Source organism: Syngnathus leptorhynchus, chromosome 17 (genome assembly GCF_054491065.1).
Source record: "Syngnathus leptorhynchus isolate UIUO chromosome 17, UIUO_Slep, whole genome shotgun sequence".
Classification (NCBI taxonomy): Eukaryota; Metazoa; Chordata; class Actinopteri; order Syngnathiformes; family Syngnathidae; genus Syngnathus; species Syngnathus leptorhynchus.
Window position 1 is genome coordinate 4,222,136 of NC_141211.1, and position 18,843 is coordinate 4,240,978.

The 18,843-nt window shown below is 40.3% G+C and overlaps 4 protein-coding genes across 7 annotated transcripts; 2 read left to right on the forward strand and 2 right to left on the reverse strand.

Moving 5' to 3' along the window:
- Positions 1–28: 28 nt before the first annotated feature.
- On the reverse strand, positions 29–10,505 carry LOC147043238 (polyubiquitin-like). The gene is given in 14 exon segments (XM_085936123.1): positions 29–287; positions 386–474; positions 569–644; positions 679–819; positions 892–1,025; positions 1,163–1,304; positions 1,919–1,999; positions 2,099–2,183; positions 2,477–2,552; positions 3,437–3,508; positions 3,683–3,833; positions 8,808–8,809; positions 8,954–9,852; positions 10,360–10,505. Coding segments are annotated over 13 exon segments (2,184 nt in total). The 5' UTR covers positions 9,845–9,852; positions 10,360–10,505; the 3' UTR covers positions 29–43.
- LOC147043239 (polyubiquitin-B) lies at positions 5,554–7,292 on the forward strand. Its single transcript, XM_085936129.1, has 2 exons — positions 5,554–5,693; positions 6,257–7,292. The coding sequence occupies exon 2, from the start codon at positions 6,265–6,267 to the stop codon at positions 7,180–7,182; it is 918 nt and encodes a 305-aa protein (XP_085792255.1). The 5' UTR covers positions 5,554–5,693; positions 6,257–6,264; the 3' UTR covers positions 7,183–7,292.
- A 68-nt stretch (positions 10,506–10,573) lies between the features above and the next one.
- cenpv (centromere protein V) lies at positions 10,574–15,100 on the forward strand. 3 transcript variants are annotated; one of them, XM_085936136.1, is made up of 5 exons: positions 10,574–10,791; positions 11,957–12,049; positions 12,120–12,189; positions 12,274–12,388; positions 12,657–15,100. In XM_085936136.1, the coding sequence occupies exons 2-5, from the start codon at positions 11,958–11,960 to the stop codon at positions 12,809–12,811; spliced, it is 432 nt and encodes a 143-aa protein (XP_085792262.1). In that variant the 5' UTR covers positions 10,574–10,791; position 11,957; the 3' UTR covers positions 12,812–15,100. The 3 variants fall into 3 exon arrangements, with proteins under 3 accessions (XP_085792262.1, XP_085792261.1, XP_085792263.1); XM_085936135.1 differs by having other exon boundaries at positions 10,578–10,915; XM_085936137.1 differs by lacking the exon at positions 10,574–10,791 and adding an exon at positions 10,927–11,881.
- On the reverse strand, positions 12,600–18,583 carry pigl (phosphatidylinositol glycan anchor biosynthesis, class L). Of its 2 annotated transcripts, XM_085936131.1 has the most exons (7): positions 18,277–18,578; positions 17,954–18,053; positions 15,680–15,770; positions 15,111–15,178; positions 14,560–14,591; positions 13,210–13,343; positions 12,600–13,130 (listed from the first exon to the last, which is right to left on the reverse strand). In XM_085936131.1, the coding sequence occupies exons 1-7, from the start codon at positions 18,521–18,523 to the stop codon at positions 13,002–13,004; spliced, it is 801 nt and encodes a 266-aa protein (XP_085792257.1). In that variant the 5' UTR covers positions 18,524–18,578; the 3' UTR covers positions 12,600–13,001. The 2 variants fall into 2 exon arrangements, with proteins under 2 accessions (XP_085792257.1, XP_085792256.1); XM_085936130.1 differs by having other exon boundaries at positions 12,600–13,343; positions 18,277–18,583.
- Positions 18,584–18,843: the final 260 nt, after the last annotated feature.

Here is an 18,843-nt window from a genome sequence, read left to right on the forward strand (position 1 = left end):
TAAGGTGATGAGACCATCGCTGAAGATCATTTTGATCTTGTTTTCAATTGTCTGAAGCGAATGTGATATGAGGCTTTGTTTCCGCACCCTGCAGAGAGAGGGTGGTAGCGTACCGCTGGCCCGTGTTCCGTGGAATGGTGGGACCCCGCTTATTTTTTATTGCCTTGTTCGGAGTCTCCATAGCTTCAATGTCCTCTGTCTTTTTTATGGAATTGCTAGCCTCTTTTTCTGCAGCCAGTTTCCTGGATTTCCGAGTCCTTTTCTCTCGGATTGACTCGCGCTCTTTCCTGTAATATGCAGTGAGGCAGAGATTTGAATATGAAGTAAAACAATTGATTATATTCTATCAGTGTTTTTCCAAAAATGGGAGGTGCATAAATCATACTTGAAATTGATGATCTCAAATTTCTTGTTTCGATAGAAGGAGCTGGTGTTCATCATGTACAGCAGGATCATATCACATACAAAGGCTCCCTGGAAGGAGAATTAAAAAAAAATCACAAAATGCTCAATATCATTCCATACAGTGCAATTCAAACTTCGCAACGATATTAAGACAATAACTCACTATTCCTAGAAGAGCAACACCCGAGCCAATGGCAATTATTGTGGGAATAATGTTGAATTTTCCAGCCTGCAAGAGGCAAAATAAAACAAGAAATATTCAGCGTAGTGATAAATACTGAAATTCTCTGTTCCTAATTTCTCCAATTACACCTACTAACCTGGCCATTGATCATGATGTCAAATCGAATTCCATATACTTTATACAAAGTGCGAAATGTTTCCCCATTTTGATCCTTAAAATATCTGGCATATCTGCAAGGAAAAGAACAACAGATGGTTGAGTGAGAAAAAAAAAAAAAAAAAGGGGGAACTGGAGTGACATACCTGAAGTTGTATCCTGAAGTGACAGAGTTATTCAAATTCATGTCCAAACGAGTGAAGCTGTATTCTGGATTACACTTGGAGTAGTCCTTATCCAGATCGCAGTACCACTCAATTAATATACCAACAGACCCACCCTAAAATCAAAAAAATAATCAGAAGATAAAACGTTTTTTTTCTCTGCTATACTTAGATTAAAATCTCATTGGATTATATATTGGAAAAAGGAGAACATTAAATTAATTAAATTCAATTACATTCTGGCACTTAGTACCTTTGCAGCCATGTCCTGGAAGTCGTGTCCAGCACGTTTGATCAGATCTCCAAGTCGAAATATGGGACAGTAAGGATGGTCCACTTGGTCGTAGAAACATCTTTTCAAGTAGCTGTCATCAGCTGTATCAAGGACATTGGACCTAAGAAAGTAAAGACAGCAACCCCCCCCCCCCCCCAAAAAAAAATGGTATTCGATTAATCGATAAAAAATCAATTCTACAAATGTTTGATCATGTTTATTAGCATTTTTACCTGACTGCTTAGCATCTTACAGCACTCAAGCAGTACCCCCATCTATCATTGGGATATGATCATACCATTGGCATGCCTGCCTTCATTTAAAACCCATTACGAGCAACTGTCGAGTTTACCAACGCCAGTTAATGGAGTTTCGGATTACCTCCATCCCGTCAAAAAAGACGACGAGTGTCAGGAAACCGAAGAAAGACGCGCTTCATTTCAATGAGTTCATGATGTATGTTATTGCCATGACTAGTGCCATCTGTCCACAACACTTGAAATGAGAAGGGGTCAATCTTGTGTGACACCTGTCCACAGTTAGGCTCGCCGTCAAGGGCATCTAGCATGACTGCTTCACTGTCTCACTGAGTGCAATGCACAGGGCGTATTAATAGAAAGCACTCTAAGCTATTTCAATCATGCACGGGGCACATCGTATATTTCTCAGCTCGCTTACTGATCTATGGAATGATGCCTTGAAATCTGAGGCACGCCATCACTTATCGCCACTTACTTTGAAAATTCAAACTTTGGGAACCTGATGAAGTTCTTGATGTAAACGGTGAAGTTTTCGGCTTCGCTCAGTAATGGCACTCTGGGGAGGGAAGATAGGAAGCCAAACAGTTGTTTAAAAAGAATGGTACGGACTTATCGGTAAAAAATAGAAGGTGTGAAAATGTCTTGAGATACCCACATGGGTCTCTTGCTGTACTCTACAGGACACCAGGCATGAATCTCACAAGTGCCAGTGCTGTTTATACACAAGCCTGTTTTAATTCCTGATGGAGAGAGCAACGTTTGTTGGCTGGGTAGTGCTGAGAGAGTGGCGATTGAAAATCAGATGCATGTACCAAATAAATTACAATAAGTGGTACGTTGACTTTACAAATATAACATAAAAACACTCATTAGGAGCAGATGCTTAGGCCACACCCCTTAAAGGCACACTTGGTACAAATAAAACTTCAAAGTCGAGGTACCACTGTATTGCATGTTGTCAAAACATGACATCATTAGGATTGCTGTATAAGTGTTTTTACACTAATAATGATTGATAAGAAATGCTCCTCACCATGTCCTGCTATGACAGTTTCCCCCTCAGTGCAGTCATCATCACTAAGACATTGGCCATTTGGTACCTTGAAACTCTGTGATGCACACAGTAAATGCACGTGTAAATAATATTTGGTCATCCAAATGCAGAAGTGATGATATTTAGGCCATTACAGAATTGGAAGACATTTTCTGGCCCTCAAAATTCAAAGAATCAATGCGCAAACTACGGAAACATGCACTTGTGTGATTTTATGGTGCTTCCGAGACAAAATGTAAACAAACTGTAGTATTGATGAAATATTATTTACTGTAAAATACCAAATATCTCTTGGGCATTCCTAAAAAAAATGTCATTTGTCCCTCACATTTGATCACACATATAGATGAAATATAGCAAATAAAATAAGTTCATTGCTAATTGCTACGTCTTCCTTGTGTCATAACATTTATTAAACGAGACACATTTGAAACAGTATTATGCTCTGAAGTTGTGTCTTTCCACAAACACACAACCCTGCTACTAAATAAAGTAATTTAAAGAACGAGAATAACTCATTACAATAAAAAGACATTCATATCTAAGTTTTTCTTTACTTCTTTTTCTTAACCAGTTAGCAGTTAATACAGCTTCCATGTACGCTTGAGCAAAAAATGCTAACATTAGCATTGATTTGCAACCCAAGTCCTGTTATTGTACTTACAGTAGTAATTAAATTAAAGTAGTATTGAAGTAAAATGCACCTAATTTTGTTATAAAATAGCTGTTTTTCAAATATATATTTTCAGGTTCCTGATTATCTGTAATCACAACAAAATATACGATAAGACGAGACTGAGTTGGATGAATCAAATCATATGGTTTATTCCAAGTTTTTCTTCAAAACATAAATGGAAAATTATCAAACGAACGGTTGGCTTGCTGGCTGAATTGTCCTCCGATTCTGGAATGACCCATTCAATAACACGGAGACCTCACCTCTGCACAGAAGCCCAGCCTCTGATTGGGGGTCTCAATGTAATTTGTAACCACGAAGAAAACCTGCTCTCCCTGCACAATACAATGAAGGTTTTAGTCATTCTAAAGAAGAAGGAAAAGGTTAAACGAACCCTGGGGAAGATCAATACTGTTAAACGTAAATCTCATCAGGCAATATTCTGCTACTAATGACATTCAGTCAAGTCATATTCTCTCTGGACAAGGGGAAGTTTTAAAATACGGTACATTTGGCGGAATGACGTAGTCCTCGGCGCTCCACAGGTGAAGGCCGCTCTCTGAGCTGTTGGTCAGTGTGACGCCTTTGAGCTTGGTGATGACGGATGATTGGATGGCCTCCTCTTTTTCCTGGTAGCCCTTCTTCATCACAAACACCCACCTAATGCATAGAGGAACAGCCATGAGTTTTGTCATCAAGTCTCACTTGATATTATTGATATTCAAATTGAGAACTGAGGGGCAGATGTGCTAACTGCTCACTCTTTGTCGGACATTTTTTTTTTAATCTAGAGTATTCTAATCAACTTTTCTTAGAACATGGATTTACTGTTTGTCTTGTAAGCAGCACTACAATTTCACTTTTGCATAATTTCCTTACATACTCTGGTGTGACGTCACATCAGATTGAAGGATTGCAAAGTATTTATAATAAAATAACCCCCACACACATGCCCTGCCACTTTAACAGAGCAAAGCACAGGACTTGCACAGGCACAACTATTTTTAACTTTGTGAATCACTTTGTGGAAGGTTAGTTTGTGCAAAGGCACCATTGGACAAATACAATGGGCGGCAAGACATGATTGCACCTTACCCGATTATGTATCCCAGCACAGCCAGTTGGTAGATTCGAAATAGTATTCCGATCTTCCTGTTCTCTGCAATGACATACTTTTCCGTCTTGTAGTTGAGGAGGGAAAAGAAGAAGGTGCCCCAACCGGCCATGTCGGTGGTCGTGAGAGGGAGTGAGGGAGTGAGGGAGCTGCACCGGGCAGTGCATGTCCCCTCCTCAGCTGGTTGACTTGTCAAAAGCAATGTCACTCCAACAAGCTCCTCCAACATGCCTGAAGGCAACATGAGCACACATTCAACCATCCAACAGGCTTTTACAATGATTTTTTTGAACTTCAGTGTTTGTCTTTTATTTGGGGGGCTTCATTTATCAGGTCATTCAAAAGGAGGTGATATTGAAGCCAAATAGTTTTTGCACAATTGCATTTGAAGTTGTGGGCCGATAATCAATTTTACGGACCTCTGTTTCTGGAATAAATCAGAAAAGTGCCATCTAAATTATTTATTTTTCATTATGGCAAGGGGCAATTGCTCATTTACAATGTCGACCTGACAACAAAGGACAAGGTAAAATTCTAAAGTACAAAAAAAGTGCAAATACACACACAAAACATACTGTTAAACATTTTTATTCTTTGTTCTTGGTCTTTCTCTCTGAGTACATTACTCTTGTTTAAATAAGTGTGAATTGTTTAAAAAGACAGTTGAAAAAATACGTTCTGTAAATGTTATAAAAACATGTTTAGTGTATTGAAAGAGGTTATTTCTATCTAGTTCAGGAATTTTCATTTGTTATTGCAGAGAAGACAGAAACGTAATCTCCGCCTCTTTATGGTACAGTGGCATCTAGTGACTGAATTGTGTAATTGCGTCGCAGTTTCAGGACCGCAGTTTTAGGACTCTTGGCTTTTGCCAGATCGCAAATGCAAACACAAGGTGGTTGAGAAAGGCCCAAAAATTTCCAAACGTCACAGTCCAGATTCTGTTGTTTTAGGGTTTTACGCAATTTCTTTTTTTTAAAGAATCCCACCAAAAAAAACAAGAATTACGTTTTGCCAATCATTTACAATTTTTCAAACGTATTCCTCCCATACGCCTGTAAGAAAATTCCAGCGCGAAGGACCCCATCCGATGTAATATTAATCCGCGGAGCAACCCTTGTCAAAAATATCGTTTCATAAGTACGCTATTAATAATTGATTGTGTACATATTCTTAAAATATAATTTAAGCATAACAGGCGTGAAGCAAATAAACGCTAGAGGTTGAAAAGTTGTCTTCCGGGGAATGAAAATACTTTTTTTTTTTTTTTTTTATGCGGATGGATATTTCCAGTGACGTGGCAGGCTCTAGTTTAAAACGACGCTTGCGCCATCTTCATCACTTTAGTAGAAAGCAACAAAGACTCTACGGACGACCAACATAATCTTTAATATCGTCACTTTATTGTAAGTAGGAATTCATTTCGCTCGTTTCGTTGATTCAACTGTCTGTGGCCTGATTTATATCGTTTTCCTCCACATTTTCGCAAACACTTTAACCTGGTCTTCAGCATCGGCTGCTTTTGTGTTTTAACGGTGACTGATTTTAGAAAGTGTCACGATACTTGGGTGTGCTCTTTCGATTAACGAACCACTGTGTAAGATTTGATTTTTACAATCTGTCGTTGGTTGTTGAACAATGGTTAGCTGTAGACAATCGCAATGACTCAACATTTTCAGTGATAATCGTCCTTTATGGTAGGCAGCAGCTGAACATAATGAAGTCAACAAGGTCTCAAAATGGCGCTGGTCGATTGTTAACGGATGAATACCCCCCCCCCCCCCCTCCTAACATGCTTTAGTTGTTGCAATTAATCCAAATTTGCCGTTTATTAACATTATTTTATGAATAAATCCCATGGATTCATACCTCGTTCAGGTTAATACAGTTGACATTTTATGCGTTTTACATCGAAACACATTTTCCTGTTCAGGTTTTTAATACAGTTGCTATTTTTTATGCATTTAAGGTGCAAACATGCAGATCTTTGTGAAGACCCTTACTGGCAAGACTATCACCCTTGAGGTTGAGCCCAGTGACACCATTGAGAATGTCAAGGCCAAGATCCAGGACAAGGAAGGCATCCCCCCTGACCAGCAGAGGTTGATCTTTGCTGGTAAGCAGCTAGAAGATGGCCGCACCCTGTCAGACTACAACATCCAAAAGGAGTCCACCCTCCATCTTGTCCTGCGTCTGCGTGGTGGCATGCAGATCTTCGTGAAGACCCTCACTGGCAAGACCATCACCCTTGAGGTTGAGCCCAGTGACACCATTGAGAATGTCAAGGCCAAAATCCAGGACAAGGAAGGCATTCCCCCTGACCAGCAGAGGTTGATCTTTGCCGGCAAGCAGCTAGAAGATGGCCGCACCCTCTCTGACTACAACATCCAGAAAGAGTCCACCCTCCATCTTGTCCTCCGACTTAGAGGTGGTATGCAGATCTTTGTGAAGACCCTCACTGGCAAGACCATCACCCTTGAGGTTGAGCCCAGTGACACCATTGAAAATGTCAAGGCCAAGATCCAGGACAAGGAAGGCATTCCCCCCGACCAGCAGAGGTTGATCTTCGCTGGCAAGCAACTGGAAGATGGCCGCACCCTGTCCGACTACAACATCCAGAAGGAGTCCACCCTCCATCTTGTCCTGCGTCTGCGTGGTGGCATGCAGATCTTTGTGAAGACCCTCACTGGCAAGACCATCACCCTTGAGGTTGAGCCCAGTGACACCATTGAAAATGTCAAAGCCAAGATCCAGGACAAGGAAGGCATCCCCCCTGACCAGCAGAGGTTGATCTTCGCTGGCAAGCAACTGGAAGATGGCCGCACCCTGTCTGACTACAACATCCAGAAGGAGTCCACCCTCCATCTTGTCCTGCGTCTGAGGGGGGGCCAATAATCAGTTGCAATTCTGTGTTCAAGTCAAAAATAGTTCAGTTAATTTCAAAGGCATCTGCTGTGATGGTCAAATGTTCAATGCAAATGGTTGAAATAAAAGATTAAAGCTCATTTTGTTGTTTCTAAAAAAATATATAAAAACTGTGCAACAATACATTAAAAAAAAATGCTATTAATTTATATTACAACCACATTGTATTTCAGCAGACCTGCTTGGTGCCAGGAATGATGTTCCACATCAAATCAACCCATCTTACATTCAATACCAATTGATTCTACTCTGCTTGGCTGTTCTTACAGGTGAGGTGTTCAAACAATCATCCTGAGTAAAGATTTGGAATAAATGCATTTCAAATTCTTTTAACTGAAAATAGTAAATGTAAAATAGACTATTGTGCAGCTGTTAGAAAAAATGCTATATTAGAATTGTAAAAGCTACCAATATTCACAAAAATGCCCTTTTACTATATTTTAAGATATAACTTCACTTCTGTAATTGAGCAGATTTTAAAATTGCTTCCCTCCATTTTAACCTGTTTTGTACAGTGCTTCTCACAGTATGAAAACACTGAGCCTGCATCACTTGTGGATGTATAATTTAAGTTGCTCCAGGTCCATGTTGACTGTACTTAAGATGGCCTGGGGGCCAAATACACAAATAACACCATTAATACCATTGAAGTTAGCCCATTTGACTTTATACAGAATCAGATCTGAGATGTTAGCTACAGTAGATCAGATTAAGGCAATGGCCAATTTGACTTTTTGCCATTTAAACGTAAGAGATATTTCATAATGAGTTAATGATCTTGTTTTTCACTTTATACTACAGATAGCAACACTACCTTATTACATTAGCTACCTTAGTGGCTTCACAATGTTCCCAATGATAGTATTTGTATTAAATTACACAAGTAATTTGTGAAATGTGTATTTTGAACCATTTTATTACAAGCTTAAAAAAAAAATACACATCAAAATGATAGTTTTATTCATTTATTCCAAGAAATGACGAGTTGGTCATGGCAAATGCCAAAACAAAAACATGGAATTGCAACCAATTACTGGCCACCCCTCAGACGCAGGACAAGATGGAGGGTGGACTCCTTCTGGATGTTGTAGTCTGACAGGGTGCGGCCATCTTCTAGCTGCTTGCCAGCGAAGATCAACCTCTGCTGGTCAGGGGGAATGCCTTCCTTGTCCTGGATTTTGGCCTTGACATTTTCAATGGTGTCGCTGGGCTCAACCTCAAGGGTGATGGTCTTGCCAGTGAGGGTCTTAACGAAGATCTGCATGCCACCACGCAGACGCAGGACAAGATGGAGGGTGGACTCCTTTTGGATGTTGTAGTCTGACAGGGTGCGGCCATCTTCTAGCTGCTTCCCAGCAAAGATCAACCTCTGCTGGTCAGGGGGAATGCCTTCCTTGTCCTGGATTTTAGCCTTGACATTCTCAATAGTGTCACTGGGCTCAACCTCAAGGGTGATTGTCTTCCCTGTGAGGGTCTTAACGAAGATCTGCATGCCACCCCTAAGACGCAGGACAAGATGGAGGGTGGACTCCTTCTGGATGTTGTAGTCTGACAGGGTGCGGCCATCTTCCAGCTGCTTGCCAGCAAAGATCAACCTCTGCTGGTCAGGGGGGATGCCTTCCTTGTCCTGGATCTTGGCTTTGACATTTTCAATGGTGTCACTGGGCTCAACCTCAAGGGTGATGGTCTTCCCTGTGAGGGTCTTCACGAAGATCTGCATGCCACCTCTAAGTCGGAGGACAAGATGGAGAGTGGACTCCTTCTGGATGTTGTAGTCTGACAGGGTGCGGCCATCTTCCAGTTGCTTGCCAGCGAAGATCAACCTCTGCTGGTCGGGGGGAATGCCTTCCTTGTCCTGGATCTTGGCCTTGACATTTTCAATGGTGTCACTGGGCTCAACCTCAAGGGTGATGGTCTTGCCAGTGAGGGTCTTCACAAAGATCTGCATACCACCTCTAAGTCGGAGGACAAGATGGAGGGTGGACTCTTTCTGGATGTTGTAGTCAGAGAGGGTGCGGCCATCTTCTAGCTGCTTGCCGGCAAAGATCAACCTCTGCTGGTCAGGGGGAATGCCTTCTTTGTCCTGGATTTTGGCCTTGACATTCTCAATGGTGTCACTGGGCTCAACCTCAAGGGTGATGGTCTTGCCAGTAAGGGTCTTTACGAAGATTTGCATGCCACCACGCAGACGCAGGACAAGATGGAGGGTGGACTCCTTTTGGATGTTGTAGTCAGACAGGGTGCGGCCATCTTCTAGCTGCTTGCCGGCAAAGATCAACCTCTGCTGGTCAGGGGGAATGCCTTCTTTGTCCTGGATTTTGGCCTTGACATTCTCAATGGTGTCACTGGGCTCAACCTCAAGGGTGATGGTCTTGCCAGTGAGGGTCTTCACGAAGATCTGCATGCCACCACGCAGACGCAGGACAAGATGGAGGGTGGACTCCTTTTGGATGTTGTAGTCAGACAGGGTGCGGCCATCTTCTAGCTGCTTCCCAGCGAAGATCAACCTCTGCTGGTCAGGGGGAATGCCTTCTTTGTCCTGGATTTTGGCCTTGACATTCTCAATGGTGTCACTGGGCTCAACCTCAAGGGTGATGGTCTTGCCGGTAAGAGTCTTCACAAAGATCTGCATGTTTCAACCTAATGATTTAAAGATAAAAAGGTAGAACATTAAAACCCTCTCTCAAAACTCCAAAGTGAAATTTGATTTTTTTAACAAAACAATTTAAATGTAATTTTATTTTAATAAACCTATTGAATGTAAAGGTGAGATTAAAACAAAATCCATTAGCGCTCATGTAGACAGCGCCATTTTGAGATCTTGTCGACTCCCTTTTGTTCAGTTGCCGTCGCCCATTATGGAAGCTTCCACTGAAAATGTCGAGTCACTGCTACTGTTAACAGCCCCCATTGCCCCCCCCCCCCAAAAAATAAAAGAAAACCCGATGAAATTGACGACTATGTAATATAGTTAAAGAACTGTCATATAGTAGTTTGTGAGTTTCGTTACATTATTTGTTTTAAAATGCGTCACCATCAGTTATAAGACCAGGTAAGTAAGCTAATGTGTAGAACCCCAAAACGATCTAATTCTCGCCAGAGACAAATAATGTATACAGATAAATATAAAATATATAAAATAAATACCTTGGAAAGGAAGCGCCGGAACAACTCAACTTCTGTTATGTAGCGAAAGTGGTGCGTTGTCGAGCTCTACTGCAACGCAGATAGGAAACCGCCTTTATATACAGTAGCTACTGCCACGTCATAGACAATATCCATCCGCAGTAAAAAATAGTACGCAACATCCCTGACAGACCGTATTCCAATCCGTATGGTCAATTTTGTTGACACTCGGTACATTCAAAGTACGTTTTAATAATAAACACGATCGGATAACAACGACAGAAACATTATAAAACGACTTTAAAAAAAACAACTTTGAGAGCCCGGCGGAATAATATTGCATGGTAATAAGGTCCTTCTTGGATTTTTCTGGAAGGATCTCGGCTTCTCGAATCTTCCTGCTTTGATTGGACGGAGAGATTGTTTGTTTGATTTGTCATTGGTTGCTGAGCAGTAAGTAACCTAAAATGTCGACGAGTATCATCAGAACAACAAACAAGACACAACTCGACTTTATCAGACTTTGTCTCGCCTTTGTTGTGTTTTTTGTCGTGTAAACCTGACTAAACGGCACAAGGTGAGACGACAAAATGCTAGGGATTAATTTGGTCCCATTTGTCTGTATCTGTTGGTTGAAACGTGACTGGTAAACACGTGCTACCAGCTTGTGTTATTTTAGTCTCTTGTGCTACCAGTTTGTGTTATTTTAGTCTCTGGGTGAGGACTGCCACTTAGTAAATTTTTTTGGGTTGGAGTACCTATGTTTGACTTCTGAGTAGAAAAGTACAGACGCAAGTGTAATTAGGTCCCAACAATATAAATGAATTTTATGATAACTGTTTTATCTGTATCTGCCCTTTTTTTTAATGTCCTGTATTCATCCAGAGGTTGAATTAAGTCTATTTTAGTAATGTAACTTGTAGAAAGTACTGTACATATTTTCAAATGTATACAAAAGTGTCAAGACACCAAGGGCCAAAGTCAAGTTCAGACACCCTTCAATTTGTCATAAAAAATAATAAACTAAAACAAAGCGCCTAAATATCTGTATAAGGCCTTGTGGCTTTCTATATGTGGTTGATGATTTGATAAGATAGAGATTATATTCATGTATCTGGGTCATAGCGTATCATCTCGCAGCATGTCACACGACACCCAACCCGTGATGCACCGCGTCAAGAGTTTTCCAACACAGAACTATGTGTCAGGCTGAACTAGTTCAACCCAGGAGGGAATGTGTTTGTGCAAGTCAGCTGTACTTTGCCCTCCTCCATGCTTGGAAATAATTAGCTGGCCTCAAAAATCTTCCAGGAAAAAGCCCATCCCATGTACTTGTAAAAAGTGCTTTTTCACGTGAAGGCCATTTATTCACCTCTCTGGACAACAAAGATATTTGCGATGATCCCATTTGAATAGATCTGGGAGGAATCAGTAGCTGAGAATGAGGATATTTTTGTTATGTAAATGACATGTGATGGACCTTTGGGTCCGTAGGTTGCGCAAAGCAAGTTGGTCCAGTTTTGCTGGAACTTTCTAAAGTTAGGTGAATACAATCACCGTTCATGTAACTGTTTGGAAATATAAATGACTTCATTGTGATAACTTCTGTTTGTTTCAGAATGGCTCTTGTGAAACATACCGGTGGCTGCCATTGTGGAGCTGTTAGGTTTGAAGTCTGGAGCGCTCCAGACCTCAATGTTTTTGACTGCAAGTATGGGTATTTATTTTTCACCAGTATGCAAAAACATAACTTTTGTTGACCTTGTCTTTGTCATTTCCAGCTGTAGTATTTGCACAAAGAAACAAAACCGTCATTTCATTGTCCCAAAGGCCAACTTTACTCTTTTGCAGGTTGGGATTCTGTTTTTCCAAAGAGTTTATGACGGCAAAAAAATAAATAAAAATAGTCATGTTTTAATCTTTTTCTTTTCCTAGGGCGAGGATCATCTGACCACTTATACGTTCAATACTCACACTGCAAAGCACACCTTCTGTAAAAAGTGTGGCGTTCAGAGTTTCTACACACCACGCTCCAACCCTGATGGATACGGTACGAGTGAGAATTGTTGACGCACCACATAATGATTCTCACACCATCTCCATGTAATGTAAACATGTTTTCTTTATACTGCAAACACCCAACTGAGCATAGTGTGAGTTTGGTGTAGACCAACAGGCGTAAACAGATTTTACATGACAGGCAAATACGGACGGCAATCCAATAAATAAAAAAAATAACGTAAAAAATAGGACGCAAACAATTTTGTTAAAATTTATCTTGATCTTTATTTTATTTTTTTCCATTATGTCCTTTTCAGGGGTGGCTCCACACTGTCTGGATCTAGGCACAGTGCAAAGTGTTACAGTAGAGAAATTCATGGGGGACAAATGGGAGGAAAGCATGAAAGCACACAAGACAATCAAAGACATGTCAAAACAAAAGAAGGGCAGTCAACTGGAAGAGACAAAATAAGTTTGCTGTGGTATAAAAAAAAAAAAAAACCCTCAGTATTTTGAGCAGCGTAAAATACAGTGCAGATTGACTTTTCTTTTTCACAAGAATGATTGAACATATTAAAATTGTGCTTATTTTTTAGGCAAAACTCTTATGAGTTTATTTAGGTCAGCTTATTCAAGTCATAAATAGCTATCAGTATAAAATCCTAATACATTTGATTAACTTTTGGTCCCCGTGGAATCATCTGGAATGTATTAACGAACATGTAGCGTGAGAAAGTGACGTACAGATACCGAAACCAAACCAGTTGAGTGCGATGACAAAGCATGGCAGCCTGGGAAAAAGAAAGTTTTGAAAATTGAAAAACAGATAATAGCGGTCAAACTGTCTTTGCTGTTCTGTACATGGCTTACTTTGCACTGCCTGTAGCCCTTTGAGCCTATTATGCAGCAGAGCGATGAAGGAAGCAGCCAGCTCACAGGAAGTTCCAGGAAGGAAACATATTTCCTTAGCAGACTGACAGTTACTAAGGAGAACAAACAGCAGTCTAGGGAACAGGAAGAAAGTTTTTGGTTCATGTTCAGCAGCACATTTGCAGATGATTATTATTAATGCCAACCTTTCCTGGCACGTTAGCGGAATTGAAAATAATACAGCGTCCTTATATGACCCTGGCTGTTAAATTACATTGGACTTAACTATAGACACACACACACACACACATCCAACTTGTTAAAAATTAAACTGTGCTTTTAGACACATTTTTTTTATCTTGTTGACAACCCTTTTTTCTGCCAACATTTTGATTCAGACAGTGTAGTGGTTCACTTATTTCCAAGAAAGTGGTTTGCTCTCTTTTATGATGCAATGTCAATGTTTGAACTAATCTGCCTTTTTTAGGATCTCCTGAATTTATTATAAATCCGCCTTGATCATTTTCTCAAATGACATATTTTATCGAATTGTTTATTTAAATCAACCAAATTTCAAACTGCTTTCTGTAAATGAAATTAAAAACCCATGCATCGGCCAAAATGGTTTAAATCTCTATTAGGTTAACTTGCTGTATAGTCACGTGAAGCTTTATCACGTGTCAGGTTAGTCAGACAGATGACGTGTTACTCAGTCCATTCAGTTTAAAGCTGTAAAACCTGTTTGAGCATGATTGATGACTAGCCTGCTGGTTTTTAGATGACTCACTGAAGGTTGCGTTCGATGGAGCCTGGCAACTGTGCTGACTATTGCGACATGATTAATTGCAACAGCCCCTGTTGACCTGACTAGCTCTCAGTCTGTTCACGTGTTGCCCCAGTTTCCCTCGACTCCCTCCCACATTTCAAAAAGATGCATTTTAGGTTAATTGAAGACTCATTTGTCCAATATTTTGAAAACGAATCACTAAAGTGGTCCTAAAGCTCATTATGGACAATTAAATGAGACTGAATTTGGATCAATTCTTTCCTTTTAAATCTGTTATCAGTATTTAGTTTTTTTTCTGATACTGGCCCCAAAATATTGAAAATCCCAAATTCCCTTGTGAATACAAAGTATATTTATATGTATACTCTTTAGTACAAATAAAAATCACTTGCATCCGTGGTGTGCACAAGGGGGCGCTATATCGTAACAAACAAAATATAACTCGCCCCAAATGCACATTATCAGCATTATTGAACCTGACATTAATGCTGATAATGTACATTACATATTTTCTTCCAGTATAGCTCAAAAGAACCATATATTGTCACAAGTACAAAAATTACCTTTAGATAGTTGGTGAGTGGAAGCGATGTGCCTGAGGGAGGAGAAAGAAGAAAAAAAAATGTTGACATGACAAAAAGATGATAGATTTGTGATTAGAATACAAATGTAATCAATGTCTGAAAAAATTAGGCTATGTAGTTGGATAAAAAAAAAAAACACAACTGAAGTGAAAGATTTGTGACCAAGACTAATCTGATATGAAGATTTAAAAAAAATAAAATAAAAAAAAGTACGTTTCTGCCAGGAGAAAAAAGCTTGTTTGGTCATACTCCCAAACCAGAGCGGTCCCACTTCACCAATTTAGTGTCCGGATTTATTGCTTCTATTTGAGAGCACAGCAGACTGCTTTTGAGAATTATTTTTGGCATGTATAGCAGTTCTGAAAAAACATTGTGAAAATGCACAAGGTTCACTGTTTTTGGCAAAATAATTGTTTCCATGTGCCTTTTTTTTTTTTCCTCCATGTTGTGTAAGATGATTTTTAATGATTGACTAAGGGGGAAATGTCATTGGATTAAAAACACCAAACAAGCCTTGAAATTCAATCTACCTGACAGCTTTATAGATAGCTACGTGATTGCTATGGCCACTGACTCCTCTTCCATCGAAGGTCAGCACCTGAAACAACAACAACAAAAATGTCACTTTGTGGTTAGAAGGACACAATCTGTGTATCCAAAAGTGTGTGAAGACAAATCCAAAGCGAGAACAATTTTCCTGGTTAGCTGTCGGCTTTCTAACTCTGTCTGTGGAGGTACTTGGCATCTGCCACCTGATATTTAGAGGCCATTTTTTTTTCTGTGTGCACGCTTGAACCTTTGAGCATGTGGGAGAAAAAAAAATGCCTTAAAACTTGGCAGTTGCTATGTAGCATATTCACACTCGGGATTGATATGAATCTTGCTTATATTTTAGGAAGGCTCAAAATCCCGTCATGCTTGAACAGAAATAATAGGTAGTGTTTCAGAATTTTTATAGAAACCACAGCAAAACAGAATTAGGGGCAAGAATGTTGTGGTTCTAAAACATGCTGAAACAAATAGATTGCCTTGGCAGAATGAAAAGTATGAGTTATCACACAGGAAATCAAAAGGAGGCTATGACTTGAGGTATGTATACCACGTGGAATGTATGAGCTCTCAAGTGCTTCACAATTATAGAGCTGACCAGGGAGACTCTCCATTCTGCTTTGGGATCATCTGGAAGATTCCTGGAAGGCAAAAGAAAAGCACTTTGGCTTCACTCGGTTGCAGTCATATTACATCAGAATTTTATTAAGACTAGTCATGTCTGGGTTGTAATCTCACAGGAGTGACAATTTTCTGCAATAATGAGAAAGTGTTGCCCCCTTAGCCCCACCAGTGATGAAAAATTGCACCCCCCCCCCATTTAAGTTGCCTGCCTGAGATAAATGTGCGTGCATAAAGCAAAGGGTGGTTGCGGGGTCACGTCTACTCCCGTTCCCCTTCCTTTTGTCGCAAACAATGAGTCAGGACAGTTGAGCAAGTTGGGGGAAGTGATGGATTAGGTCACATAACTATTGGCAGTGAGGCTGGCCAGTGAGGGTCAGGCTTTGGGGTCGCGGTGTCAGAGGGAGGAGGGGCTGCAGTTCCTAGCCATCATGTGGAACATAGCATCATGTGTTTGGACCTTTTGAATAGGACAACTATGCTAACAGAACAGCCAAATGTATTCTGCCTCAAATTAATAAGATGTTTCAATTTAGACTCCAGCCAAAGGCAACATTTTATCATTTCTTTCCTGGATTTGGCTTCAACCCTCCCAAAAAGTTCAACACAGTTAATTATTTGCTATTTTTCTCACTACTGCATTCATTCAGCTGTTATTTTAGACATTTGGTTTCTGGGTGGGAGGGATGTTGGAAATGAACAAAAGACACAAGATACCTGACCTTTCCTCAAGCAGACCAAGTGTTGGCGTCACTATGGCAACGCAGCAAAATGTCCGAAAATAACCTACGTACTTGTAGCTTTCCATGTGGATGCCTAATTTTTTGCAGGCGTTTTATGTGCAGCTGCCGAACTTTAGCCAAATGGACATGTCGATTTTCTAAGGATTGCCATTCTGTACCTCTCTTTGTATAGCAATTCTTGCTGATGACATTTTTGTGACACTCAAAACTCAGCGTAGTCGTGTTAATCCATTTTTTTGTGTGGTCATAGCATGACGAGAACCAGTTCCAATTGAACCAGAAAAGGTTGGTTGATTCATGAATCGTACGCCTGTCGTGCATTTTAGATATGACGTGCATTTGAGATATTTGACACGGGGATTAAAACACAAGCTGAATTCATTGACGAGAAATGTCAGGGGAAGTCTAGGTTCAGTTTGATAAAAGACGACACTGTTAGGTTTGTGCAGTAAGAAGTTCTAATCTGCCGGGAGCAGACCGAGGTCAAGCCAGTGCGAGTGCAGAGGCAGCCGAGCGTGTTCCGATCCAGCTTGATCACAATGGCCACAAAATGCACTGGGGCCCCAAATTCTGTCAACACAGCTGTCCTATTCATAAGCAATAATGGGAAAATCCCATTTTCAAACTGGATTTACATGTCATCTGACATTCTGTCTTAGAGTTCCAAGTTACAGTTGTGACAGGGGGGGGAGAGAGAGAGAGAGCAAAAGGACACTTTTGGTAAACCGTACTTGCTCGTAGGATAAACATCTGCTGTCTGTGCAGCTACTTAGAAGTTAAACTGCAAGAGTTAGTTATTCCTTTTAATACAGTACACGTGTATTCCCCATCAGAGGTGCCGACACGTCTTCCATCAAATTATATGATTATCTTATTGGCAGACCAAATAATGCAGTCAGTGGATTTTTCTGCATGTGACCCATGGAAGTTTAAGACAGAGATAGTTAAGAGCAAAGTGTGGTTAGCCACAAAGCACGAGGCGCTCACATTCAGTGAGATAGTGTGGTGGTACGAGCTACATTAGCAGTGCTTCAGAGCTTTGCCAAAATGTAGCCGACTGGAGTTGGGGGCGTGCGAGGGTTAGGTAGGAGAGCGGTGAGAGAGCGAGCATGAAGTCAAATGTGTGTGGGGCTGGAGTTTGCCAAGTGCTGGTTAAGTGGGTGCTCAAACATCAGAATACACAGAAGGGGGAAAATGGGCTCCAATCCAGTTCTGAGATCAAAGTTCAGATACAGTCGCTGACAGACATACACACACAGACAAATCCATAGTTGGGTAGCAGCCTGGGGGTAATTTAATAAACATTTTTGACGGAAGCTGTGCTCTTACAAGAACTTCTCTTTTCGCATCATTACACGTGGTCGTGATTAAGGAGATTAATATCGAATGGTGAATGCTTGGAGCTGGTACATGGTGGCATCTTTTTAAAATACATTATTACATATGTGAAATTTGCTTACTTGTGGTCTAGTATGGTAATTCTTGAGGATGGTATCCCCAGTTTAGCACAGCTGTTGAAAAGTTCTTGTTTACGCTGAGCACCTTGATTGTAGTAGTTCCCTGTAAGCAAATTGGTGTTGGATACATAAGATTGCAGGTGCATTGAAATGTAGGAGTGTTAAATGTAAGGTATCACAATTTTTTTTATTTATTAAAAGTTGCCTAGCTCAAACTCCCCCAGTGCACAATAATATCAATTTTGGATCCCTGTTCATCTTAAATTCAGCGAACACACAACTACTCATAATAAAGTAGACTTCATAGAAATGTGGTTTTACCGTACCTTCCGATAAACAGAGCAAATGCACGTTGACATTACATTCAACAAGTCGGATGATCGTTGGTCCAAAGAACATGCATTCATCATCCGGATGCGCGGTTACAACGAGACAGTTAATATCAGATCCATATGTTTCTAACTTAGCTAACGCATGGATTCCATGTTTTAAAGATCGCCGATGTCGATAATAAATGCATTTTAAACAAAACAGATATGCCACAACAACGATTACGACCAACCACAAGTACATTATTTTTCACCGTACTCATAAACAAACCGTGTTCAGACAAGTGTAGTATGATTCGTTCCATTAGTAAACGACGACGTTAAATCGTCGAAGCAATTTGTTCAAATACGAAAATAAAATAACAAAATAAAATACTGACAGCGAGCTGTTTGGAAGGTTTAGTGTTTTATTGGATAATTATGATGAATAATTTTGTTGGATAATCTACGTAGATATAAATATTGTAAAACAAATTATGGTGACGGTAAGGATACAAGGTTATTTGAAATAGAGCTGAAATAAGAAAAGTGTTTTGTGAAAAAAAAATTCACATTAACTTGACA